The following is a 27,257-nucleotide window of genomic DNA, read 5'->3' on the forward strand; positions in this document are numbered from 1 at the left end:
GGATGGGGAGGTCCGTGCCGGGAGGAGGATGGGGGGGGGGGGCCCGTGCCGGGGATGGGGATGGGGGGGGGGGGGTCCGTGCCGGGGAGGGGGATGGGGGGGCAAGTGAGTTGGTCCACCTGGCCAGGTGCCAGCCTCCAACAGTTGGACCCATGCGGTCCATGCCACCTGGCTGTGGGGAAGGAGGGGATATGGGCAATGATGACATGTCGTCGTTCCCCCCCCCCCCAACCAGGCCGTCATGTTTTCCGATCATCCAGCGATGTTGGCCGCCGTGGCGGCAGCCGCTAATGTCCATGTTGCCTTGGAGGAGGAGGAGCGTGCCAGAGAGGCGGCGCAGGCTGCCGCAGAGGGGCAGGCGGCAGCCGCCAAGGCTGGAGGGACACCTGACCGACAGGACGAGGAGGGGGAGGAGGACGTCGCGGCCCCACGGCAACGGAGGCACCCGAGGGTGCCCCGTGTGTACCGGCCCCGGCAGTCATACCAGGACCTCACGGACCGGGAATGCAGGAGGAGACTCCGGATGAGGCGGGAAACCGTGGCACACATCTGCCACCTGCTGGCACACCTGTCACCGCCTGGCACTGGCGGGGGACACCCTCTCCCCGTGTCCGTCAAGGTTACGGTTGCCCTGAACTTTTATGCAACGGGGTCATTCCAGGCACCGAGTGGGGACCTGTCCGGCATATCGCAGACATCGGTGCATCGGTGCATCCGGGCAGTGACAGATGCCCTACATGCCATGGCGCACCGCTACATCCGCTTCCCTGTGGACCGGGCCAGCCAAGGTGCCCGGTCCATGGGCTTCTCTGCCGTGGCCGGGTTCCCCATGATCCAGGGCGCGATCGATGGGATGCTCGTCGCCGTGCGGCCACCTGCAGATAACAGGGCCGTGTTCATCAATAGGAAGGGGACCTATTCGATGAACATACAGGTGGTCTGCGACCACTGCATGATGATCCTGCAAGTCTGCGCCCGTTACCCAGGCAGTGTACACGACTCATACATGTTGTCGCGGTCATCCATCACCGGCATGTACGAGGGACGCCATCCCCGGCTGAGGGGCTGGTTGCTGGGCGACAGGGGCTACCCATTGTGATCGTGGCTGATGACGCCTGTACGGAGGCCACGCAATGAGGCGGAGAACTGCTACAATGATGCCCATGTAGCGACAAGGGGAGTGATAGAGAGGTGCTTTGGCGTGCTGAAGATGCGTTTCAGGTGCCTGGACCTCTCTGGGGGCACCCTCCAGTATAGGTCAGATAGGGACGGATGCATCATTGTGGTGTGCTGCGTCCTGCACAACATAGCCCAGCAGAGGGGCGATGTGCCGCAGGCAGAGGAGGGCGGAGTGGAGGAGCAGCAGGAAGAGGCGCAGGCCTCCCCAGATGAGGGAGATGGGGGCAATGGTCAGGGCAGACGGGCTAGACACAGGCGGGTGGCTGTCCACCGTTACCGGCTGGCCCAGCGGGCACGGGACAGACTGATAGCCGCCCGCTTCACTGACTAGATGGGCGTGGGAATCGGGTAGTATGGCCACAGACCGCACACCATGGCAACACCCGACCACCCACACCCCCCACCCATCCACCCACCCAGCACCCTCACCCCCCTCCCCAACCCCACCCACCCCACCCGCATGCACTCCACCCCCCCATTGCCGATCCACCTGCGGCACAACGGGCCGGGCTCACACAGTTGCGGGTGGACGAGTGTCTATTGCAGGCCATGGAGGATGATGACAACCCGCCCTGCGGTGAGCTCCTGGCTCCACATCGTTGGACTATGTCTGACCCATGGCCACAGTACCACCATCCACCCGGACCATCCCTGCATGCGGCTGTGACACTGCAGCGCACGGTCCCGTCCTCTGCCCGGGGAGATGTTGATTGCGGCCCAGGGGGAAGGGGGCAGACTCACCTGGGGCTGAGGTAAGACCACCCCTCACACACACACTTGCGCTCAACGTACATGACACCCCCGCACACTTTGGACAGAGCACAAAGGCAGCTTCGGCAGGTGTAACATTGACTTTAATAACCAAAGGAGTTCATGCACGTGCCCTAGCCCCTAAAATTCATCTGTGCCCTGCACCCGTGCCAACTTACTCAGTGTCTAATTGTTTGGCCTTACGGGCCCTTTGACTACGTCTACGTGGTTCCCCAGACGGTACAGCAGAACTGGAGGTGGACTCCTGTGATTCCTGCCCTCTGACACTGGATCCGTTTGGCGGCCGTTTCCTGGGGCGTCCTGGCCTCGATGGGCCAGGCTGCGGCCCGGGCGACTGGGATGGCGAGCTGTCAGCCTGTCCTGCCCGTTGCCCACCCGATGCACCTGGGACGGAAGGGGGGGAGTCCGAGGTGTCGCGGTGTTCCCGGACCTCCCCTACAGGGGGACCCGGGATGGACCACACCACCTCCTCCTCCCTCGGGGTGCCCGATGGCCCCCAGGCCTCTACAGGGGTGGGGGATGCGAACGGACTGGCCATCCGACGCCCCCCCCGGCATCTGGCGCTGCCAGTCCTGGAGGCCCGTGCTGGTATCGACAGGGGTCTGCAGGTTTGCAGCCATGGAGCCCAGGGGGTTGGCAAACCCTGTCTGTGACGGTGCGACGCCGGATCGCACATGGCCACTGGCGCCGATGCCCTCAGCGATGGCCTGCAGAGACTGGACCATGGCCTGCTGAGACTGGGCTATGGCCTGCTGAGACTGGGCCATGGCCTGCTGAGACTGGGCTATGGCCTGCTGAGACTGGGCTATGGTGTTGAGCGCCTCTGCCATCTGGCGCTGGCTCATGGCCTCCTGTGAGAGGGCAGCCATGTCCTGGGCCACAGACGCCGCCTGCACGGAAAGCCCCAGGCCTCGCAAACCGTTCCCCATGTCTGACACCGTCGCACCCATTGCCTCCACCGCGGACGCCACCCGTGCGGTGTTGGCCTGGGTGGCACGCATGACCGGCACCACTTCCAGCTCCTGGACGCGGGTGGACTGCTCCACCTGCGACTGCAGCCGCCGCAAGCCGGCCGTCACCCTCTTCGCTCGTCTCCGGGTCGGTGGTTGCATCGGATCTATGTGTGGGTGTGGAAACTCCAGGAACCCGGGATCCATCTGGGCGGCAGATGTTCGCTTGGGCTGGGCTGCCCTCCGACCGCCCGGCCCCTCTGCTGCTCCTACCTCCACCTGCTGTACCGGGATGGCTGTGTTGTGCGCACCAGTGAGTGTACCAGACGCCTCATCACTAAAGTGCCCAACCGAGGTGAGTGTTTCTGCGATGGTGGAGGGTGTTGGTGACAGCAGTGGTGTTGTGTCGTGCTCTTCGTCCCACTCTGAGTCCATGGCACTTTGGGGTGGGGGTTCGTCTCCACCCATCCACTCTGAGTCACTGTCCGGTATTTCGTCTTCCTGGGTAGTGCTGTCCCGGGTAGGGGTGTCCTGGGTAGTGCTGTCCCGGGTAGGGGTGTCCTGGGTAGTAGTGTCCTGGGTAGGGGTGTCCTGGCTCGGATGTGACGGGGGCCTGTGGCTGCCCCTCTCGTCGCTGGGTGGCACACGCCTGCGTCGTCGCTCCCGCACGTGACGGGGGTGTCGTCTCCCTGTTGCTCCTGGTCTCTCCGTCTCCCGTGGTGTGCGAGGGGCATCCTGCGGGCGTCGCATGCCAGAGGGTCCGGGTCTCGCCGTCTCCCGTGGTGTGCGAGGGGCATCCTGCGGGCGTCGCATGCCGGAGGGTCCGGGTCTCTCCGCCTCCCATGGTGTGCGAGGGGCATCCTGCGGGCGTCGCATGCCGGTGGGTCCGGGTCTCTCCGTCTCCCGTGGCCTCCGAGGGGCATCCTGCAGGCGGTCTGCATCTGCGGGGATGGGTGCCTCGACGTTTGCTCCTGCGATACACAATGAAGCATGCATGGTTAGACACGCAGGCGGTGATCAGGTGATATGAGGAGGGGGGATATGGGGGAGGGGAGATATGGGGACGGGCTGTCGGTGGCTCACTTGCTAGTACGCCCCCGACCTCTGCATCAGCAACCTCCCGGTCGTCATGTCCGCCAGCCAGTTCCAGGGCCCTTTCCTCGTGTTCGGTCAGTGGCCTCTCATCACCGGGGCCTCCTCCAGTCCTCACATGCTCCCTATTGTTGTGTGCGCGCTTCTCCTGTGGCGGGGGGGTGGGTGGGGGTGGTGGCAGGGGTAAAAGGCAACAGTGTTAGGCAGGTATATGAATGCACACCATCGGTTGCGTGTGCATTGCAGAGGTTAAGGTTAGGGTTGGATTCACTTGGGGATATGGGGGATATGGGGGAGGGGGGATATTGGGGAAGGGGGGGTATGGGGGAGGGGGGATATGGGGAGGGGGATATGGAGAGGGGGGATATGGGGAGGGGGGATATGGGGAGGGGGGATATGGGGAGGGGCGATATGGGGGATATGGGGAGGGGGGATATGGGGAGGGGGGATATGGGGGAGGGGGGATATGGCGGAGGGGGTATGGGGGATATGGGGGAGGGGGGATATGGGGGAGGAGGGATATGGGGAGGGGGGGTTATGGGGAGAGGGGGATATGGGGATATGGGGGAGGGGGGTATGGGGGGATATGGGGGAGGGGGGATATGGGGAGGGGGAATATGGGGGAGGGGGGTATGGGGGAGAGGGGGATATGGGGGAGGGGAGTTATGGGCGATATGGGGGAGGGGGATATGGGGAGGGGGGATATGGGGGAGGGGGATATGGGGGAGGGGGGATATGGGGGAGGGGGGATATGGGGGATATGGGAGAGGGGGATATGGGAAATGGGGGATATGGGGGAGGGGGGATATGGGGAGGGGGATATGGGGGAGGGGTGATATGGGGGAGGGGGGATATGGGGGATATGGGGAGGGGGATATGGGGGAGGGGGGATATGGGGAGGGGGGATATGGGGGGGAGATATGGGTGATATGGGGAGGGGGGATATGGGGGATGGGGTATATGGGGGAGGGGGGATATGGGGGAGGGGGGATATGGGGAGGGGGATATGGGGGAGGGGGGATATGGGGGATATGGGGCAGGGGGATATGGGGGAGGGGGGATATGGGGAGGGGGATATGGGGGAGGGTGATATGGGGGATGGGGGATATGGATATCAGGCAGGGGGGGGAGGCTCACCCTACCTGCTCTGACGAGGTTGTTCACCTTCTTGTGGCACTGGGTGCCTGTCCGTGGTGTCAGGGCCGCAGCGGTGATGGCCTCTGCCACCTCCCTCCACAGACGCCGGCTGTGGCGTGGGACAACTCTGCGGCCGTGCCCGGGATACAGGGCGCCCCTCCTCTGCTCCACTGCATCCAGGAGCGCCTCCACATCCCGTGACTGGAACCTCGGGGCTGAGCGGCGGCCAGCCATCCAGTCAGGTGTTCCGGCCGGGTGGGGGTGAGCAGCGCGGCCTTATGAGCCGTCACGCCGTGCGGCGTGTATGACGCTGCGCAAGCGCGGATCCCGTCACGTCGCTGCTAGCCCATTTCGGGCCGGAGACTTTTGAACCATTTTCCCGGCGTGACGCAAGTCAGATTTGCGCCGTTTTTTGCGCCGATCGGCGGACTTTGCGCCGATAACGGAGAATTTCGCCCCAGGTGTGGATGGCGCCGGCGGGAACCTGTCATGTTGCGTAGGTTTTGTAAGGGCCACGAAGAATCCAGCACGAGTTTTAAGGATACAAAGTAATAACATTTATTTACTATAACATATATACATAACAGTAGCAGTAACTTCCCTTGCTACACACTTCTTCCTGCTGGTTCCTGAACTGGCCAGCTTTATTTATACTAGGAGTTGACTAGTGGTTTCTCCGCCCCCCCTCATTGGGGAAGCTCATACTCCCACAGGATTGTGGGATAGTCATTAGTCCCCAGCCAATGGTAAGTAGGCAGGTTATAACATCCCTCCCCTCCAAAGTCCAAGGAATCCACCGAAGACCCTGGCGAAGGAGGGCGTCAGACTCGTTTGGCCGCAGGCCGGACACCATTTGCACGTGGCGCTGGATCAGGCGGCGTGTAACGAGACGGAGACCGGCGCTTCCGTGATGAACGGCGCGGTTGTACATCCATGGCCCGTGGACCCGAGGATTCCCCCTCTGATGCATCCCGTGTCTCCATCTCGGAGTCAGAGTCTGCTGCCTCCGTCATGTCAGCGTCTCTATCTCCATTCGGTCCCGTAACGACCTGCGCAGGCTTCGAGTGAGGCACCAGTGGAAGATTGTGAGGACTACCTTCCCTTGTCTCTGGTCTCTACGGCTGTTGAAGTGAGCCCCGGGGGCGGGGAATCTTTTGAGGGGATGGTCTTCTGGACCGAACATGGTCTACATGCGTTCGCTGGAGATGGCCCTGGGCTTGCACTTGGTAAGGCATAGGGCCCGTTTGGTGAAAAATTACACCAGGAACCCATTGGGCACCACCAGCAAAATTCCGAACGAACACTGGGTCACCGGGCGCAAACTGCAGAATCGGCCGATGCCGAGAAAATCCCTGTCCCTGCCGTTCTTGTGTGCGGCGCACTTTTGCGCCAATGTCCGGGAAAACCATACTAAGGCGGGTGCGAAGTCTCTGGCCCATTAGGAGTTCTGCGGGAGCTACCCCAGTCACTGCATGGGGGGTGGTCCTGTACGTAAACAAAAAGCGAGCCAGTCTCGTGTCCATTGATCCGGAAGACTGCTTCTTTAGGCCTCTTCTGAATGTCTGCACTGCGCGCTCTGCCAACCCATTTGAAGCCGGGTGGTAAGGGGCAGTGCGAATATGGCGGATGCCGTTCATCTTCGTGAACCTTGCAAACTCCTCACTCGTGAATGGAGTGCCGTTATCCGTGACCAGCACCTCGGGGAGGCCATGCGTACTAAACGATAAACGCATCTTTTCAATTGTTGCGCAGGACGTTGTCCCCTGCATCTTATGCACCTCTAGCCGTTTGGACTGGGCGTCAATTAGTAGAAGGAACATGGATCCTTGAAAAGGGCCTGCGAAATCTGCATGCAAGCATGCCCAAGGCCGCCCTGGCCATTCCCAGTGATGTAGGGGCGCGGCCGGCGGAAGCTTCTTATACTGCTGGCAAATGGAGCAGTTTTGGGCCATCTTCTCAATGTCGGTGTCGAGGCCTGGCCACCAGACATAACTCCGGGCCAACATTTTCATTTTGGTCACGCTTGGATGCCCATTGTGCAAGTCTGATAGTGTCAGCTCCTGGCCTTTTTCCGGGACAATCACACGCTTCCCCCACAAGAGGATGCCGTCTTCCACGCTGAATTCTGACAGCTTGGAGGAAAATGCCCGCAACTCCCTTGGGAGCTGTCTATGCTGCCCACCATACAGGACTATGTGCCGAACCTTTGACAGGACTGGCTCCGTCTGGGTCCACTCACGGATCTGTGATGCCTTGACAGGCAAGGTGTCCATAAAATTTAAGGTTGCAACCACCTCACCGGTCGTGGGGGTCGACATGGGGCCGGTCGATAAAGGCAATCGGCTCAGTGCGTCAGCATTTGCTATCTGCGTTCCTGGTTTGTGCTCCAGAGAATACTCATATGCAGCAAGCAACAAAGCCCAGCGCTGGATCCGTGTGGAAGCAATGGGCGGTATTGGCTTATCCTCTCTGAAAAGTCCCAGCAGCGGCTTATGATCAGTCACGATAGTGAAATGGCGGCCGTACACGTACTGGTGGAAGCGTTTCACCGCAAAAACCATTGCCAGGCCCTCCTTCTCGATCTGCGCGTACTTTTTCTCCGCTGCAGTCAATGTGCGGGAGGCGAAAGCTATCGGTCGTTCAGCCCCGTTCTCCATCTTGTGGGACAGGACGGCCCCAATACCATACGGGGATGCATCACATGTGACGAGCAAAGGCTTCCCAGGATCATAGTGGGTAGTAAACCAGACGACGACAATTGTTGCTTTACCCGCCGGAAAGCGGTTTCTTGCGGCTGACCCCAAACCCAAGTGTGATTTTTCTTTAGCAGAAGGTGCAACGGGCCAGCGTAGTTGCCAGATTGGGGAGGAACTAATAGTAATAGTTTACGAGACCGAGAAAAGAACTAAGGTGCGAAGTGTCAGTCGGGGCGGGGGCATGTTGAATTGCACGCACCTTCTCTGCGACGGGGTGCAGACCTTCGCGGTCCACCCGATAACCTAGGTAGACTACTTCTTTTGCCTGAAATACGCACTTTGTGCGACGTAAACGGACTCCAGCCTCCGAAAGGCGTCTAAGGACAGCCTCCAGATTTTCCAAATGTTCCTGCTCCGACGTCCCTGTAATCAAAACGTCATCTAGGTAGACAGCCACACGTGGTAAACCTCTCAAAATGCCCTCCATAACACGTTGAAAAATTGCGCAGGCAGAGGATACTCCAAAGGGCAACCGTGTATATTCATACAGGCCCCGGTGTGTATTAATCGTTACATATGGTCGGGAGGCAGGGTCCAGCTCCAACTGCAGGTAGGCGTGACTCATATCTAATTTTGTGAACGAGAGTCCACCTGCAAGTTTCGCGTAGAGATCCTCTATGCGAGGCATTGGATATCGGTCGAGTCGGGAAACCGTATTCACTGTAAGTTTATAGTCGCCACACAAGCGAACTGTGGCATCTGGCTTCATTACAGGTACAATTGGTGCTGCCCAGTCAGCAAAACGGACGGGCCTGATAATACCCAAACTCTCCAAACGAGTGAGCTTCCCTTCTACCTTCTTGAGCAAGGCGTAAGGCACTGGGCGCGCCCGGAAATAGCTCCTGGTTCAACTTGGATACGGGCTACGGCCCCTTTTATTTTCCCCAAACCAGGCTGGAATACATCTGGGTATCGTCCTAGCATCTCAGTCAACCCTTCAGAAACTGTTTGGAGGATGTGCTGCCATTGCAATCGCAAATGGCGCAACCAGTCCCGACCCAACAGGCTGGGCCCATGGCCGCGCACCACGATAAGTGGGAAATGCCCCTCCTGGTGTCCATAGACAACAGGGGTCATTGTAGTTCCTGCAATGTCCAGTGGTTCCCCCATGTAGGTGGCCAACCTGGCCTGCGAGTCGGTTAATGTAAGGGTCTGTATACCCTGCTTGATGCGGTCGAATGTCCTCTGGGCGATCACGGAGACCGCTGCGCCAGTATCCAACTCCATCTCAAGCGGGTGGCCATTGATCCATACTGTCACCTTAATGGGGGCCACACGGGGAGCTGCCACACAATGCAGCTGCAGGCAGTCGTCCTCCGTCTCCACGTCCTCAGGAGTAGTCGCCGCAGGTTCATCCACATGGAAGATACGGCCTCTGGGCTGGTCCCAGTTACGGCCCCTGGGCTGGTCCCAGTTTCGGTCGGAACGACGGCGCCCCCAGGTCCGCCGTCTGCGACAGGGTCGGCCCCTACAAGTCTGACACGGACATGGCTCCTCATCCATTGGCTCTGGAGAAGGCTCCCTTCGGGGAGGAATGTCCGACGGCCACTGGCGTCGGTCCGGACGTTGCCTCGCCCAAGGTGCCGCAGGAGTGCGGGGGGACGTTTTCGGACGGAAGGGGTTGCGCCCCAAGGCATGCACTTCCATTCCCTGTAGCTCCTGTACTCCTCGCTCTGCGCTCTCTTGGGGCAATACTATTTGAATGGCCTGTTGAAAAGTCAATGTTGGCTCCGCTAACAACTTTCTCTGGGTGGCCGCATTGTTAATACCGCAAACCAAACGGTCGCGTAACATTTCTGACAAGGTCTCACCATAGTCACAGTACTCCGCAATCCTGCGTAGCCTGGATAGAAAATCGTCAAGGGATTCTCCAGGGGTCCTCTCAGCGGTATTAAACCGGTAACGCTGGACTATCGTGGACGGGGTTGGGTTAAAATGTTGCCCCACTATTCACAAGTTCATCAAACGTTTTGGTGTCCGGCGCAGCTGGGTACGTAAGGCTCCTAATCACCCCAAACGTATGTGGGCCGCAGGCGGTGAGCAATATGACCACCTGGCGCTCGTTTTCGGTGATATTGTTTGCCCGGAAATAGTAACGCATCCGTTGTGTGTACTGGTTCCAGCTTTCCAGCGCAGCATCAAAAACATCCAAACGTCCGTACAGAGGCATGGTATAATAGAAAACAACTTCCAACCTGTATCCAACAAAAATCCAGGGAGGTGGCTTCAGCAGTGTAGACAGCTATTCACTTTAACCCTCGTTGCCAGTTTTGTAAGGGCCACGAAGAATCCAGCATGAGTTTTAAGGATACAAAGTAATAACATTTATTTACTATAACATATGTACATAACAGTAGCAGTAACTTCCCTTGCTACATACTCCTTCCTGCTGGTTCCTGAACTGACCAGCTTTATTTATACTAGGAGTTTACTAGTGGTTTCTCCGCCCCCCTCATTGGGTAAGCTCATACTCCCACAGGATTGTGGGATAGTCATTAGTCCCCAGCCAATGGTAAGTAGGCAGGTTATAACAGTAGGCCGCTAGGCCCATCCGGGCCGGAGAAAATCGCCGCTCGCCCGTTGCAAACGGCGAGCAGCAATTCTCCGAGCGGCCAGCCGTGATTCTCACCGCGCCGGTTTGGTGGGGGTGGGAGAATCGGGTGCGGGCGTCGGGACAGCGTGGCGGGAGACGCGCGGCGCCCTGGCTATTCTCCAACCCAGCGTGGGGGGGCGAGAATTCCGCCCGTTATTTTGTAGGCACTGCATGTCAATTCTCTATTCTATATTGGAACTGGGTAGGATATAGCATTTGAAGATGCATTCACTGACCTTGTCTACTTGTGAGGGTTCAGTGAATGTCTTGTGGCACTACATCCAGACCCCCAGAACTTGAATCATTGCCTTCTGAGTTACTCTGTGATTTGATTTACCTTCCTCAAAGCATTCTCTGAGTCTAAGTGGCTGATTGATTTAGAATTGGTGAATTCAGGTTGAATAACTATAATTTGGAACAAACTTGTGACTGAAACATAAGTGGAGATTAATGTAACTTTCTCTTCAAATCGAAAATGGATATAAATGACATTCACTCATAGTTGGTTAAAACCTGTGCCCTGTTTTACGTCACATACAACACTTGCAGTATTGTGTTTTTTTACATGACTGATATGAGGAAATATTTTAGATAGCATAATTCTGTTTTCAGAGGTCCCCAGTTATCTAATTTTTAAAGCAAATCTATCACAGTGGGTATGACCATATGAGGAGGGGATATTTACTCCCCTAATTTACCACTCTAGGTCTGGCTGTAACAGGGGGTGGGATTTTCCAGCCTCCCGGCCACGTGTTTCTCGGTGCCCGCCGATCGCTGGCGGCGGGATTCTCTGCTCCCGTCATTGACAATGGGATTTCCCATTGAAATCCTCCTGTGCTGCCGGGACCAGAGAATCCCACCACCAGCGAACAGGCGGAGAACTCGGCCAGGGTTTGCGAAGGATTTAGGAGGATGATGGAATTGTCTCAAAATCTGTGTTTAACCATTTATGTGCTGATTGCAAAGAAATGAGTCTGGCAGGCTTTCTTGGACTTTTAAGACAAAAAGGGGTTTGTTTTTATCGAATTAAAAACCCACCCAGATGATGAAAGCAAAATATTTTAAAATATTTTAAAAGGTAAACCTGCGCTTCTTGCATTTTCGTGACCCACATTCACATACACACACACACACACAGGTGCACACACATCTTTCCAAGTTTTATTGGAGGTAGCTACATTCTTAGCCAGATTAAAAGTCAATACTGAAGGCAAGAAAATAAGAGTTCACGGTTTATGAGTTTTTTCCAGATTCCTCTAGATTCCAGGGGTTGAGTTGAAGTCCACGTAAAACTGCAACTGCCGCAGACTGTCCCCCTTTTAATCTGTAACCTGTCTTTTCCAGAAATCAGTGTGTTTTGCTTCTTAGATTCCTTTTGATGAAACTCACTGGCCGGGATTCTCCGATCCCGCACCTGGTCGGATAATCGGCGGGGTCGCGCAAATCCCGCCACGCCGCTCCGACGCCGGGCCGCCAATTCTCCGTTCGCCAATCGCACCGGGGCGCCGGTCAGGGGCCATTGAGAGCGACCCCCCCCCCGGTGATTCTCTGCGCTCGATGGGCCAAGTGCCTGCTGAGTTGCGCCGAGTCCCGCCGGCGTCGTTCGCATATGGTCTTACCCGGCGAGATCTCGGCGTTCTGGCTGCAGGGGTCGTCCTGGTCAGGGGGTGGGGGGAACCGACTCCGAGGGGGAGGGCCTCTACAGCCGCCAGGCCCGCAATCGGGGGCTACCGATGGGCAGGCACGCTCATTCCATGGGGGGGGGGGCCTATGTTCCTCCGTGCCGGGCCCCTGTAGGGCTCCGCCATATTGCCCGGGGGCCGACGCGGAGACGGCGCTGGCGTGCATGCGCAGACCCGGTCAGCTGTGACGCCCGCATGCGCAGATCCGCTCCAGCCGTGTAGGGCAGGCTTTCGCCATCGGAGCAGCGCACAGCACTTCGGTGCCGTTCCAGCCACCGAGGAAGGGGTGAATGTCTGGGCCTGGGGGCCCGTTAATGCCGGCGTCGTTTGCGTCCGTTTTGACACCGGCGTCAACACTTGGCCATGATTTCGGAGAATCCCGTCCCTGGGCTTTCCTTAAGAAAGTTCTGAGTGATTCTCCTATCTGCAGGGGGCTGGCAGGGCCCCGGAGTGGTTCTCGCAGCTCTGGCTGCGGATATGGGTGCCGCACTTCCGGTCGGGAATCCGCGCATGCGCACGGCGGCGGCCTACAGCGGCCGCCCCCTGCGACATGGCGGACACGGACCGCGGAGCGGCACCAAAAATGTAGGCCCCCCCCTTCCGAGATCGTGCACACCTGTGGGTCTACGATGCCCGATTGCTCCCCTGGCTGTCCATGAGGTCCCCGCCCCGTGAACGATCCTCCCCCACCCCCCGCACCAGGGTGGCTGCGGACTCAGTCCACAGCTGGTACCTGACGATCCCGATGGCCGATAGATGGTTAGAACCACGCCGTCGGGAACTCGGCCAGTTGCGCGCGGAGAATCGTGGGGGTGTCAAAGGCCTCTGTCAAAGGCCCCCTACCCGCGCCACGTAGTTCGCGCACGCGAGATTCTCGAGCTATGCTCCCGGGACCGGAGAATCGCGGGAGCGGCGCCGGTTCGAATTTCCGGCTTGACAAACATTCTCCGCCCCCGTGCCGAATGCGATTTTGGCGCGGAGGCTCGGAGAATCCAGCCCTGGGTTTTAACTTGAGGAAGAAGAGAGAAGGGAGTACCTTACTGCTCCTTTGGTAGCTTTTCCTGACTACAGCTTTGCTTCTGTGTTTAGTAGTTGTTTAAGGAGAATCCAAAGATAGTTATAGTCATATGACCTCCTACCCCTATAATGATGTCAGAAAGGGTTTGTTTATTGGAGGCCATGCAGTCGGGCATGGCCCGGGACCGGACAGCTAGCCAGTGGAATTTTACAAGATGTTCTCTGGGATGCTGGGCCCGCTGCTGGTGAGGGTATTTAATGAGGCAAGGAAGTGGGGTGTTCTTCCCCCAACAATGTCTTGATTTCACTGATTCTGAAGTGGGAGAAGGACCCAGAACATTGTGGGTCATACAGACCAATCTCCCTATTAAATGTGAATGTCAATTTGCTGGCCAAAGTCCTGGCTTCGAGGATAGGGGACTAAGTTCTAGGGGTGGAGAGAAGTTCTAGAGAATGTCGCCCCATGTGACTTGTGGCAGCCATTTTTGGTCAGTGTATTTTGTTGTCTTGAAAGAGTCCATGTTAAACAGTTCAATATATGTTTGCTCAGCCAATGAAATTTCAGGGTGATATTACTCATGCACAAATCCTGTCATCATGGCACAGTAAACAAAGCATCAAAATTATTTCCTGAATGAGCATTGACAACATTAGTTAGTATTGAAGGACTGTGAGTAAGCCAATGTGGGAAGGGTTGGCCTGTTCAAGGATTCTGAACTGTTGGTTTCCACCAGTTGTGTAAAATAATGGTAAATTGGTACTACCAGATTTCAAAAGAGAAATTCTTACCCTGCTATTGAAGGTTTGGAGAAAATAATTGTGTCTCATCGCTGGTTCACATTTTCCTCCTTGTACTCTCCAGATTCCACAAGAAGTCTAAAAGCATCTGCTTCTGCTGTTGAACACATTTCTCAGAAGCTGAGACACACACGCGAGTTTACTATTCTGATTACGTTGAAGCAAGTCCACTATAATTCAGGAGTCTTCCTGTCGATTCATCACTCAGAAAAGAGGTCAGTGACTTCCCTCTTTTTTCACACAAAGGCTGTTCATTCTGTCCCTCCAGCAAAACACAGGGCAAAATTTATCCACAGCTGCAGTTTAATTTCCAACTAAAGCAGCATTAGGAAAGAAATACAGAATGTCTTTTACCAATTTGGCACATTATGTATTTATTTGTCAAAATAGAGCACTGCACGATGCAATAACAAGAGATCAGTTGGCTTCAGAACTTTGAGAGGTGAGAGAGTCTGTCAGCGATGGTATCTGGATTCAGAGGAAGCATGTTGAAAGCTGCAAAGCCCTTAGTTGCAGTTTGTGTTCTTCAAGTTGACGCTATAATTTTATCTTCCAATTTTTCTCCTACCTTAAAGATGGTGGACATGATTCAGCGGACAAATTTAAACTTGCTTTTGGGCACATTGGGCGGGGTTTTTTCAGTGGTTGCAGCGCTGAGAATCACCCCACTATTCAACGCCACTTTGTCGTTATTTTTTTGTCTTGGGGAGTTTCTCCCTGCTGAAGCCACATTCAGAGAGATTTCATGCTGGTGAGCTGCTCATAGATTGGGGTGCCATTCTGAACAAAAGCCCCGATTCCCCCCCCCCTTTCAATGCCACACCACTTTTTTTTTAACAAACAATTTTATTGAGGTATTTTTTGGCATTGTAAACAGTTACAGATAACAGAAATGTGCAAACATCAATATAAAACCAATACTTCAATCAAACCATACTGCACATGCCCGCTCCTCTCCCCTAGACACTACCCGCCTATTGATCCCTGCTACTCTACTCAAATCTCCCCCCGCCCCCCTCCCCCCCACCTGCTGACGTTCACTCTCCCGCGAAGAAGTCGATGAATGGTTGCTACCTTCGGACGAACCCCAGTACAGATCCCCTCAAGGCAAACTTAATTTTTTTCCATACCCAGAAAACTTGACATGTCCGAAAGCCATAGTTCGGTCTTCGGGGGTTTTGAGTCCCTCCATGCCAGCAGTATCCACCGCCGGGCTATTAGGGAAGCGAAGGCCAGAACATCTGCCTCTTTCTCCCCCTGGAGTCCCGGGTCTTCCGAAACCCCGAAAATTGCCACCCCTGGACTCATCACCACCCTTGTTTTCAGCACCTGGGACATGACCCCCGCAAATCCCTCCCAGTACCCCCTAAGCTTAGGACGTGCCCAAACCATGTGAACATGGTTCGCTGGTCCTCCCGCGCATCTAGCGCACTTATCCTCTACCCCAAAGAATTTGCTCATCCGAGCTACCGTCTTGTGGGCCCGGTGAACGACCTTAAATTGAAACAGGTCGAGCCTGGCACATGTTGCGGTTGAGTTTACCCTACTCAGGGCTTCCGCCCACAGCCCGTCCTCCATCTCCCCGCCAAACTCCTCCTCCCATTTGAGTTTCAGTTCCTCTGTCTAGGACTCTTCCCCCTTCATGAGCACCTTGTAGATATCCGAGACTCTACCCTCTCCTCCTTCTCCTCGGGAGACTATTCTGTCCTGGATCCCTATTGGCGGGAGGCACGGGAAGGATGGGACATGTCTGTGTACAAAGTCCCGCATCTGTAAGTACCTAAAGTCATTTCCCCTTACCAGCCCAAATTTCTCCTCCAAGCCCCTCAAACTCGCAAAGCTCCCCTCCAGGAACATATCGCCCACCCCCGCCCGCCGCCATGTTCGAAACCCTCCTTCCATGTTCCCAGGGGCGAATCGATGGTTATCAAATATTGGAGCCCAGACAGATGCACCCCCCCCCCCCTCCACATGCCTCCTCCACTGGCCCCATATCCGCAGGCCGCCCCCACCACCGGGCTGGTAGGGTACCTGGCCTGCGACAGCGGTAGGGGAGCCGTGACCAGGGCTGCCAAACTGATGCCCCTGCACGAAGCCGCCTCCATTCGCTCCCAGATAGACCCCGTACCCACCATCCACTTCCTTATCATGACTATGTTAGCCGCCCAGTAGTAGTTGATCAGACTCGGCAATGCCAGTCCCCCCTCGCTGCGGCTCTTTTCAAGCATCGCCTTCTTCACCCGCAGGGATTTTCCCGCCCAGACAAAGCTCATGATGATTTTGCCAGTCCTTTTGAAGAAGGACCGTGGGATAAAGATTGGGAGGCACTGGAAGATGAACAGAAATCTAGGGAGGATTGTCATCTTTACAGTCTGCACCCTCCCTGCCAGTGACAGCGGGAGTGCATCCCATCTCCGAAACTCCCTCTTCATTTGTTCCACCACCCTAGTCAAATTTAACTTATGCAACCTGCCCCAGTCTCGTGCCACCTGTATCCCCAAGTACCGGAAACTTTCCTCCACCAGCCGAAATGGCAGCTCCTTCAGTCTATTCTCCTGGCCCCTTGCCTGCACCACAAACATCTCACTCTTGGCCATATTTAATTTGTACCCTGAGAACCGGCCGAACTTCCTCAATGTTTCCAGTATATTTTCCATCCCGGCCAGTGGGTCCGACACGTACAGGAGCTGATCGTCCGCATAGAGAGAGACCCTATGTTCCACCCCCTCCCCATGTCATTCCCTTCCACCCCTTTGCAGCTATCAACACCATCGCCAACGGCTCTATGGCCAGTGCGAACAGCAACGGGGAGAGTGGGCACCCCTGTCTGGTCCCGCGATGTAGTCTGAAATAATCTGACATTATCCTGTTCGTCCTAACGCTAGCTTTTGGGGCCTGGTACAAGTCTGACCCAATTAACCAGTCACTCCCCGAACCCAAACCGTCCAAGCACCTCCCAGAAATATCCCCACTCCACCCGGTCGAAGGCCTTCTCAGCGTCCATTGCCACCACTACCTCCACCTCCTTGCCCGTCGGGGGCATCATGATTACATGAAGCAATCTTCTCAAGTTAGCTGTCAGCTGCCTGCCTTTCACAAACCCTGTCTGATCGTCTCCAATCACCTCCGGTACGCAGTCCTCAATTCTAATCGCCAGGATCTTGGCCAGGAGCTTGGCATCCACATTGATCAGGGAGATTGGCCTGTATGACCCGCAGGATTCCGGGTCCTTGTCCCGCTTCAGTATCAGCGAGATGGTGGCTTGCGACATCGTCGGTGACAGGGTCCCTCTGTCCCTTGCCTCATTAAAATCCCTGTCAGGACCGGTCCCACTATCTCCGAGAACTTCTTGTAAAACTCTACTGGGTATCCATCCGGTCCCGGGGCTTTCGCCGACTGCATGGCCTTTAGGCCCCCCAATACCTCCTCCGCTCTAATCGGGGCCCCCAGCCTGTCCACTGGTCCCCTGCCTACTTTTGGGAAGGTTAGACCATCCAGTAACCTTTTCATCTCCTCCGGCTCTTCTGGGGGTTCTGAAGTGTACAGCTTACTATAGAAGTCCCGAAATACCTTATTCAGTACTGCCGGGTCCTCCACTCTGCTCCCCTCCCCATCAACCACTCTACTTATTTCCCTGGCCGCCTCCCTCTTCCTGAGTTGCTGCGCTAGCAATCTACTGGCTTTCTCCCCATGCTCATACACCACTCCCCTCGCCTTCCTAAGTTGTTCCACGGCCCTACTCGTGGATAGCACCCCCAGTTCCGCCTGCAATCTCCGTCTCTCCCTGAGTAGGTCCTCCCCGGGGATCCCGCATGCTCCTCGTCTATCCGGTGAATTTCTCTAACCAATCTGTCCATTTCTGCTCTGTCCGCCCTGACCCTGTGAGCCCGAATTGAGATCAGCTCCCCCCTCACTACTGCCTTCAGCGCCTCCCACAGGGTTGCTGCAGAAACCTCCCCCGTATCGTTCACCTGCAAGTAATTTTGCATACACCTCCGAAGTCTCTCACATATCCCCTCCTCCGACAACAGTCCTACGTCTAACCTCCATTGCGGGCATTGGTAATTCCCCCCCCCCCCCAACCTGCAGGTCCACCCAGTGCAGGGCATGGTCTGAGATAGTGATTGCCGAGTAATCCGTATTCTTTACTTCCCCGACACAGTCCTTGCTCAAGATTAAAAAATCAATCCTGGAATATACTTTATGAACATGCGAATAAAACAAGTAGCCCCTTCCCGTCGGCTGTCTGGCTCTCCATGGGTCCACAGCCCCCATTTGCTCCATGAACCCTTTCAGCTCCCTTGCATTGCTGGGAGTCTGCCCGTGCTGGGACATGACTGGTCCAGCAACGGGTCAAGGACCGTATTAAAGTCCCCCTCCCCATTATCAACTTACGTGAGTCTAGGTCCGGGATCTTCCCCAGCACTCTTTTGATAAAGTTAACATCGTCCCAGTTCGGCGCATATATGTTCACCAGCACCACTCTTCTCCCCTCCAGCTTGCCCCTTACCATAAGGAATCTGCCCCCGCCGTCTGCGACTACGCCCTCCGCCTCAAACTGAACCCGCTTATTGATCATAATTGCTACCCCCCCTGGACTTAGAATCCAAGTCCGAGTGGAAGACTTGGCTGATCCAGCCCTTCCTTAGCCTAGTCTGGTAAGACCCCCCCCCCCCCCCCCCCCCACCCCGGTCAGCCATAACCTTTCTTGGGCCTTCCCCCGGCCCATGCGCTGTGCCATTCCTGGCTCGCCTCTTGGCTGCCTCAACCCCCGACCTCCTTTCCATTACCTACTTCAGATCCCCCCCACGTCAGCAAAATAACTCCCCCCCCCCCCCCCCCAGCAACATCCCCTAATAACCCCACCCCTGCCATTCACATGGCTGTATTCCCCCCCCCCGCCCCACCTGACTCCCCTGACTAGCCAATCTGCTAGCCCGGTGACTCATCGCTCCGGCGCCCCCTTGTTTCACTCCCATTGTTTCCCCGACCTCATCTCCCCACTCCCCAGCACACCATCCCCCACTCCGACCCACTGGAGCAGTCTCACTAAGATGGGAAAGATCAAACAAGATGTAAACATCAAACAGCAACGCGAGGCTGCTCCAGGCACAACACAGTCCCAGCTGTCTACAAAGAAAAGTGTTAACCCACGTCCCTTTCTGAGCACCAAACACCGCAATAACCCAGTACCCGTACATCCCCCATCCGAAACAAACATAAAAACCATAGACATAAATTAAATAAAAGCCCCAACCAACATCTTTAATCCCCATTGCTGACCGGCCACCCTTTTGTTACAATACAGGCCCCAGCGCACTCAGAGAGCCCAACGAAAGGTACCCACCACAACAGAAGAAAAAAAGGAGAGAAAAAAAACAACAGAAAAAAGGAAAAGACCATTCGAAAGGGGGGGGGGGGGGGGGGGGGGGGGGGGGGGGGGGGGGGGGGGGATACCCTCCCCCCAAATCCCCTGCAGGCAAAAACTGCCCACAAAAAATACACCACAAGGCACCTTTAAAGCAGTAAACAGTCGACCTGCAGTCCAGGCACAGTAGGCTTCCCTTCAAACAGTAATTCTCGGACCCTAGCTTGCATCCGTGGGTCCTTTTTTCGAGACCAGCCCCTGATCCCTCACAAAGTCCATCGCTTCTTTGGGCTCGGAGAAGTAGTGGTGTTGGCCCTGATGCGTAACCCAAAGACGGGCCGGGAAGAGCAGACCAAACTTCACGTCCTTTTTGAACAACACCTCCTTAACTTGTTTAAAGGCTGCTCGCCGCCTGGCCACCTCCTGGCTTAGGTCCTGGTAAATGCGAAGGACGCTGTTATTCCACGTGCTGCTCCTAGCGCTCTTTGCCCACTGCAGCACCCGCTCCTTCTCCACAAACCTGTGGAACCTAACCACCATCGGACGGGGCGGCCCCCCCGGACTCACCTGTCTCGCCTGTACTCTGTTCTCCCCTCCAGCTCCGGCGATCGCGGACAGGCTTCAGCCCCCATCAGCTGCATCAACAAGTCCGCCACGAACGCTGTGGCATCAGCTCCCTCCGCCCCCTCCGGGAGGCCAATGATCCTCAGATTTTGTCTACGGGCTCTATTTTCCAGCTCCTCTACTCTGTCCAGCAGTCGTCTCTGTCTCTCCTTCAACCCGTCGACTTCTCGCGCAGCAATCGTCTGCGCATCCGCCTGCCCCTCCACCGCCTCCCCCAGCTCCTTAACGTTTTTGTCCTGGGCATCTAGTCTCTGGTTCAGCTGATCCACTGCCTTCTGAAGTGGGTCCAAGTTATCCCGCTTCAACGACTCAAAACTGCTCTTTATCACCTGCAGCATGTTTTCCAGCGCCTGCTGGATCGCCGGGTCCGAGGTCCACAGGTCCGCCATCTTTGCTCCCGGGTCAGCTTCCCCTGCACCTTGCCTTTATCCCTTCCTCTCCTGTTTGCGCTGCTTTCTGCTCTCCCGCAGTTCCATGCAGCTCTGCTCGCTCCTTAGCCCCCCCGTGGCCGTCCTTTCAGCGCTCCACAGTCCCGCAAAACCGGGGAACCAGGTCCTCAAATCCCACCGGAGTGAGAGCCCCCGAATGTGCGGCTCACCCAGTCATTGCCGCCACCGGAAGTCCCTCGCCCCACCACTTTATTGACCCCCCCTTACCCCACCAACATTGTTGAGGATCTTGGAAACTGTCCCTCACTCCCTCCTCCAATTGGCAAGGCCCCCTTGGCCCAAACCCTGACAGCATGGAACCCTGGCAGTGTCAACAACCAGGCACTAGCAGGATGTCACTGCCAGGGTGACCGGGTGGTACCGCCAGGGTGACTGGCTGGCAATGCCAGGGTGACTGGGTAGCACTGCCAGGGTGACTGGCTGGCAATGCCCGGGTGCCAAGCGGTGTGCCAGGGTACACCCTGCCCTGTCCCCAATCACCTGGGGGACTCTAATGACCTACGAGACCCCCCTGAGGTGCGTTGTGCTTGATCCACATTTGTGTAGAGCAGTGCTTAAATGGCACCCTGGCGAGGTCTTGCAGACACAGCCATTGACTCACGCCCATCAGGTGAATCTGGCGTGCGGTTATTTACATGAGCCTAATGGCTCAATTAAATATGCTGACCAGTATCTTGCCCAGTGAGGGCAAGGTCTAGATCACGCCAAGTTGAGTGAGTTGGGTGACTCGCAACTGGCCTGGTAGTCGGCGCAGGGCCCGATTTAGATCGCTCCCAGGATAAACCCGGCAATCCCACATCCGTGCTGGGTGCAACCTGGTCACTGAATCGCACGTGGGGTGTCAGACACTGATGTATAATTAGCAGCAGAGGTGGATTGACAGTTCATCGGGCCCCACGCTTTAGCACAGGGCTAAATTGTGGGCTTTGAAAGCAGACCAAGGCAGGCCAGCAGCACGGTTCAATTCCCATGCCAGCCTCCCCGAACAGGTGCTGGAATGTGGCGACGAGGGGCTTTTCACAGTAACTTCATTTGAAGCCTGCTGTTGACAATAAGCGATTTTCATTTCGGGGCTGTTTAGCACAGGGCTAAATCGCTGGCTTTGAAGGCAGGCCAGCAGCACGGTTCGATTCCCGTAACAGCCTCCCCGAACAGGCGCTGGAATGTGGCGACTAGGGGCTTTTCACAGTAACTTCATTTTAAGCCTACTTGTGACAATAAGCGATTTTCATTTCATCTCTGGACCCCCTTCCCAACATCACGTTTCCCCCCCCCCCCCGACCAAACCACTCTGGCCCCACAGAACGCCAAGGCTGAGGCCACAAAAATACACAAATTGTTCACTGTTTTTTAAAATTGTAAAAGTACTCCTGTTTGAATAATTGCTGAAAATCTCTGTAAATAAGAAGCCTCACGACATGTAAATACCAGGTGCACCATAGGTTGACTTGTAAAAACTGAAAAATGCCAATTTAAATATTTTTTTACAAAAGGACAGACTGAGACAGTCCAGTGCAGAAGCAACTCCAATCAACAAGATGCATACACTGCCAGTCAGTATATTTCACAGAATCTCATTCAGTTTCCAAAATAAAATCCTCTCACAAAATCTAAGGAGTTATTGCCATAAGTTCATGTGAGTGGTGTGTCCAGTGAATCCAAGTTCAATATCGGGTGGCTTTGTCTGGCAGGATTCCGTTCTATGCCCTAGGCACTTTCTGAAGGCCAGTCTCGAGAGCGATGGTGGGTTGAACTACCATCTGATATAATGCAGCCATTATACCAGACCAGCAGTGTCCATTTTGAAAAACAGAGGGCGGGATTCTCCACTCCCGGGACTAAGTGCCCGCACCGTCGTGAACGCGTCGCGTTTCACGACGGCGCGAACAGGGCCCGGGCACAACCTATTCTGGCCCCCACAGGGGGCAATCACGGCGCTGGAGCGGTTCATACGCTCCAGCCTCCTTACGCGACGCCAAATGGGTGCCGCGCCAACCCGCGCATGCGTAGTTGGGGCAGCTCATTCCTGCGCATGCGCAGTTGGGTCGTGCCATCTTGCGCATGCGCGGGGGACTCCTTACGCGCACCGGCCCCTCACCAACATGGCGCGGGGTTCTGCGGCCGGCCACGGAAGGAGGTAGGCCCGGGGGGGGGAGAGGCCGGCTGGCCGATCGGTGGGCCCCGATTGCGGGCCAGACCCCATCGGAGGCCCCCCCCCCCCAACCCCCCCGGTGAAGGGGCCCCCTCCCCCCCCACAGGCCGCCCCCCCCAGCGTTCCTGCACAGTTCCCACCGGCAGCTACCAGGGGTGAACGGCATGGTGGGACTGTCATTTTTTTTGCCGGCCTGTGGGCCGGAGAAACCGTTTGTGGCGATTCTCCGAACGGCCCGGCGTGATTCTCGCGGCGCTCGTTTCGGGGGGTAGGGGGGAATCGCGTGCGGGTGTCGGGGCAGCGTGGCACGACACGCGCAGCGCCCCGGCGATTCTCCCACCCGGCGTTGGGGGGGGGGGAATACCGCCCAGAATTTAAGCAAGTTGGCATGGCAATTTAGATAGCTTTTTTTCTTCACTTTTTCTTTCCAAAATCTTCAATTGCACCATTGTAGGTGATATCTTGTAAAGATGCATTTTCAATCAATATTGCTGAACTTGTCAAATGTCCCTGACTCACCGTACTTCACAAATCATTTTTAATCCTTCAATACAGAAAAAGAATGTTCACCGGAAGCATTTGTGACAAGTATTGTCAACAATATTTTCAGAATAGTTTCACATTTGGAAAGATTGCCTGCAAATCATCACGTACAAGTCTATACAAATTAGCTGGTGAACTTGAAGCACAGGACTCATCATTATCGATGAAATTAATGAATTGTTTGACTTCATCATCAAAAAGATTGTACTTTGAAACTTATCTGATAACGTTCTCCTCATGTCTGCGTGGGCTTCCTCCTGGTGCTCTGGTTTCCTCCCACAGGTGGATTGGCCTTGTTAAAATTCCTCCTAGTGTCCAATAGGTGGGGTTATGGCGATAGGTGGGGGAGTGGGCCTAGATAGGATACTCTTTCAGAGGGTCGGTGGATACCCTTTCAGAGGGTTGGTGCAGACTCAATGGGCAGAATGACCTCCTTCTGCACTGTAGGGATTCGATGATTCTATGATTTTGCTTCAGATTTCCAATGTTGACAGTCCACTTCTTATTCAAGCTTTTCAGGAGATGTGGAAATCGGAATGTGTAAGTCATCAGATAATTCATGAGGAGGATGACTGTGCAGTTTATGCACTGTTCATTACTTTGAACTTGACAAGCTGTCCTTTTGCTTGCTTGGCCGCTGACCGAGTGGCTAGATTCGGTGGTTGCGCCTCGCGCTCCAATGCGGGCCTGGGCCTGCTCAGCTGGCGCCGGGCACAAAGTGCTGCCATCTCCAGCTCCTCCAAGACCGAGTTAGGGAACTGGAGCTGGAGTTGGAAGAACTTTGGATCATTCGGGAGGCAGAAGGGGTCATAGATAGCAGCTTCAGGGAATTAGTTACACCAAAGATTGGAGATAGGTGGGTAACTGTAAGAGGGACTGGGAAAAAGCAGTCAGTGCAGGGATCCCCTGCGGTCGTTCCCCTGAGAAACAAGTATACCGCTTTGGATACTTGTGGGGGGGACGACTTACCAGGGGTAAGCCATGGGGTACGGGCCTCTGGCACGGAGTCTGTCCCTGTTGCTCAGAAGGGAAGGGGGGAGAGGAGCAGAGCATTAGTAATTGGGGACTCTATAGTCAGGGGCACAGATAGGAGATTTTGTGGGAGCGTGAGAGACTCACGTTTGGTATGTTGCCTCCCAGGTGCAAGGGTACGTGATGTCTCGGATCGTGTTTTCCGAGTCCTTAGGTGGGAGGGGGAGCAGCCCCAAGTCGTGGTCCACATTGGCACTAACGACATAGGTAGGAAAGGGGACAAGGATGTCAGGCAGGCTTTCAGGGAGCTAGGATGGAAGCTCAGAACTAGAACAAACAGAGTTGTTATCTCTGGGTTGTTGCCCGTGCCACGTGATAGTGAGATGAGGAATAGGGAGAGAGAGCATTTAAACACGTGGCTACAGGGATGGTGCAGGCGGGAGGGATTCAGATTTCTGGATAACTGGGGCTCTTTCTGGGGAAGGTGGGACCTCTACAGACAGGATGGTCTACATCTGAACCTGCGGGGCACAAATATCCTGGGGGGGAGATTTGTTAGTGCTCTTTGGGGGGGTTTAAACTAATGCAGCAGGGGCATGGGAACCTGGATTGTAGTTTTAGGGTAAGGGAGAATGAGAGTATAGAGGTCAGGAGCACAGATTTGACGTCGCAGGAGGGGGCCAGTGTTCAGGTAGGTGGTTTGAAGTGTGTCTACTTCAATGCCAGGAGTATACGAAACAAGGTAGGGGAACTGGCAGCATGGGTTGGTACCTGGGACTTCGATGTTGTGGCCATTTCGGAGACATGGATAGAGCAGGGATAGGAATGGAGTTGCAGGTTCCGGGGTTTCGGTGTTTTAGTAAGCTCAGAGAAGGAGGCAAAAGAGGGGGAGGTGTGGCGCTGCTAGTCAAGAGCAGTATTACGGTGGCGGAGAGGATGCTAGATGGGGACTCTTCTTCCGAGGTAGTATGGGCTGAAGTTAGAAACAGGAAAGGAGAGGTCACCCTGTTGGGAGTTTTTTATAGGCCTCCTAATAGTTCTAGGGATGTAGAGGAAAGGATGGCGAAGATGATTCTGGATAAGAGCGAAAGTAACAGGGTAGTTATTATGGGAGACTTTAACTTTCCAAATATTGACTGGAAAAGATATAGTTCGAGTACAATAGTTGGGTCGTTTTTTGTACAGTGTGTGCAGGAGGGTTTCCTGAAACAATATGTTGACAGGCCAACAAGAGGCGAGGCCACGTTGGATTTGGTTTTGGGTAATGAACCAGGCCAGGTGTTGGATTTGGAGGTAGGAGAGCACTTTGGGGACAGTGACCACAATTCGGTGACGTTTACGTTAATGATGGAAAGGGATAAGTATACACCGCAGGGCAAGAGTTATAGCTGGGGGAAGGGCAATTATGATGCCATTAGACGTGACTTGGGGGGGATAAGGTGGAGAAGTAGGCTGCAAGTGTTGGGCACACTGGATAAGTGGGGCTTGTTCAAGGATCAGCTACTGCGTGTTCTTTATAAGTATGTACCGGTCAGACAGGGAGGAAGGCGTCGAGCGAGGGAACCGTGGTTTACCAAGGAAGTGGAATCTCTTGTTAAGAGGAAGAAGGAGGCCTATGTGAAGATGAGGTGTGAAGTTTCGGTTGGGGCGATGGATAGTTACAAGGTAGCGAGGAAGGATCTAAAGAGAGAGCTAAGACGAGCAAGGAGGGGACATGAGAAGTATTTGGCAGGAAGGATCAAGGAAAACCCAAAAGCTTTCTATAGGTATGTCAGGAATAAGCGAATGACTAGGGAAAGAGTAGGACCAGTCAAGGATAGGGATGGGGAATTGTGTGTGGAGTCTGAAGAGATAGGCGAGATACTAAATGAATATTTTTCATCAGTATTCACTCAGGAAAAAGATAATGTTGTGGAGGAGAATGCTGAGCCCCAGGCTAATAGAATAGATGGCATTGAGGTACGTAGGGAAGAGGTGTTGGCAATTCTGGACAGGCTGAAAATAGATAAGTCCCCAGGACCTGATGGGATTTATCCTAGGATTCTCTGGGAGGCCAGGGAAGAGATTGCTGGACCTTTGGCTTTGATTTTTATGTCATCATTGGCTACAGGAATAGTGCCAGAGGACTGGAGGACAGCAAATGTGGTCCCTTTGTTCAAAAAGGGGAGCAGAGACAACCCCGGCAACTATAGACCGGTGAGCCTCACGTCTGTAGTGGGTAAAGTCTTGGAGGGGATTATAAGAGACAAGATTTATAATCATCTAGATAGGAATAATATGATCAGGGATAGTCAGCATGGCTTTGTGAAGGGTAGGTCATGCCTCACAAACCTTATTGAGTTCTTTGAGAAGGTGACTGAACAGGTAGACGAGGGTAGAGCAGTTGATGTGGTGTATATGGATTTCAGCAAAGCGTTTGATAAGGTTCCCCACGGTAGGCTATTGCAAAAAATACGGAGGCTGGGGATTGAGGGTGATTTAGAGATGTGGATCAGAAATTGGCTAGCTGAAAGAAGACAGAGGGTGGTGGTTGATGGGAAATGTTCAGAATGGAGTACAGTCACAAGTGGAGTACCACAAGGATCTGTTCTGGGGCTGTTGCTGTTTGTCATTTTTATCAATGACCTAGAGGAAGGCGCAGAAGGGTGGGTGAGTAAATTTGCAGACGATACTAAAGTCGGTGGTGTTGTCGATAGTGTGGAAGGATGTAGCAGGTTACAGAGGGATATAGATAAGCTGCAGAGCTGGGCTGAGAGGTGGCAAATGGAGTTTAATGTAGAGAAGTGTGAGGTGATTCACTTTGGAAGGAATAACAGGAATGCAGAATATTTGGCTAATGGTAAAGTTCTTGAAAGTGTGGATGAGCAGAGGGATCTCGGTGTCCATGTACATAGATCCCTGAAAGTTGCCACCCAGGTTGATAGGGTTGTGAAGAAGGCCTATGGAGTGTTGGCCTTTATTGGTAGAGGGATTGAGTTCCGGAGTCGGGAGGTCATGTTGCAGCTGTACAGAACTCTGGTACGGCCGCATTTGGAGTATTGCGTATAGTTCTGGTCACCGCATTATAGGAAGGACGTGGAGGCTTTGGAGCGGGTGCAGAGGAGATTTACCAGGATGTTGCCTGGTATGGAGGGAAAATCTTATGAGGAAAGGCTGATGGACTTGAGGTTGTTT

General features: G+C 55.0%; 1 protein-coding gene across 1 annotated transcript in view; it reads left to right on the top strand.

Moving 5' to 3' along the window:
- LOC140396438 (protein kinase C-binding protein NELL2-like) overlaps positions 1-27,257 on the top strand; it is a 369,190-nt gene that overhangs the window by 58,697 nt on the left and 283,236 nt on the right. The window contains exon 3 of the mRNA XM_072485066.1: positions 14,040-14,190. Coding sequence (XP_072341167.1) covers positions 14,040-14,190 — 151 coding nt within the window. The remainder of the gene's footprint in view (positions 1-14,039; positions 14,191-27,257) is intronic.

This window comes from Scyliorhinus torazame, chromosome 19 (assembly GCF_047496885.1).
Source record: "Scyliorhinus torazame isolate Kashiwa2021f chromosome 19, sScyTor2.1, whole genome shotgun sequence".
NCBI classification, from domain to species: domain Eukaryota; kingdom Metazoa; phylum Chordata; class Chondrichthyes; order Carcharhiniformes; family Scyliorhinidae; genus Scyliorhinus; species Scyliorhinus torazame.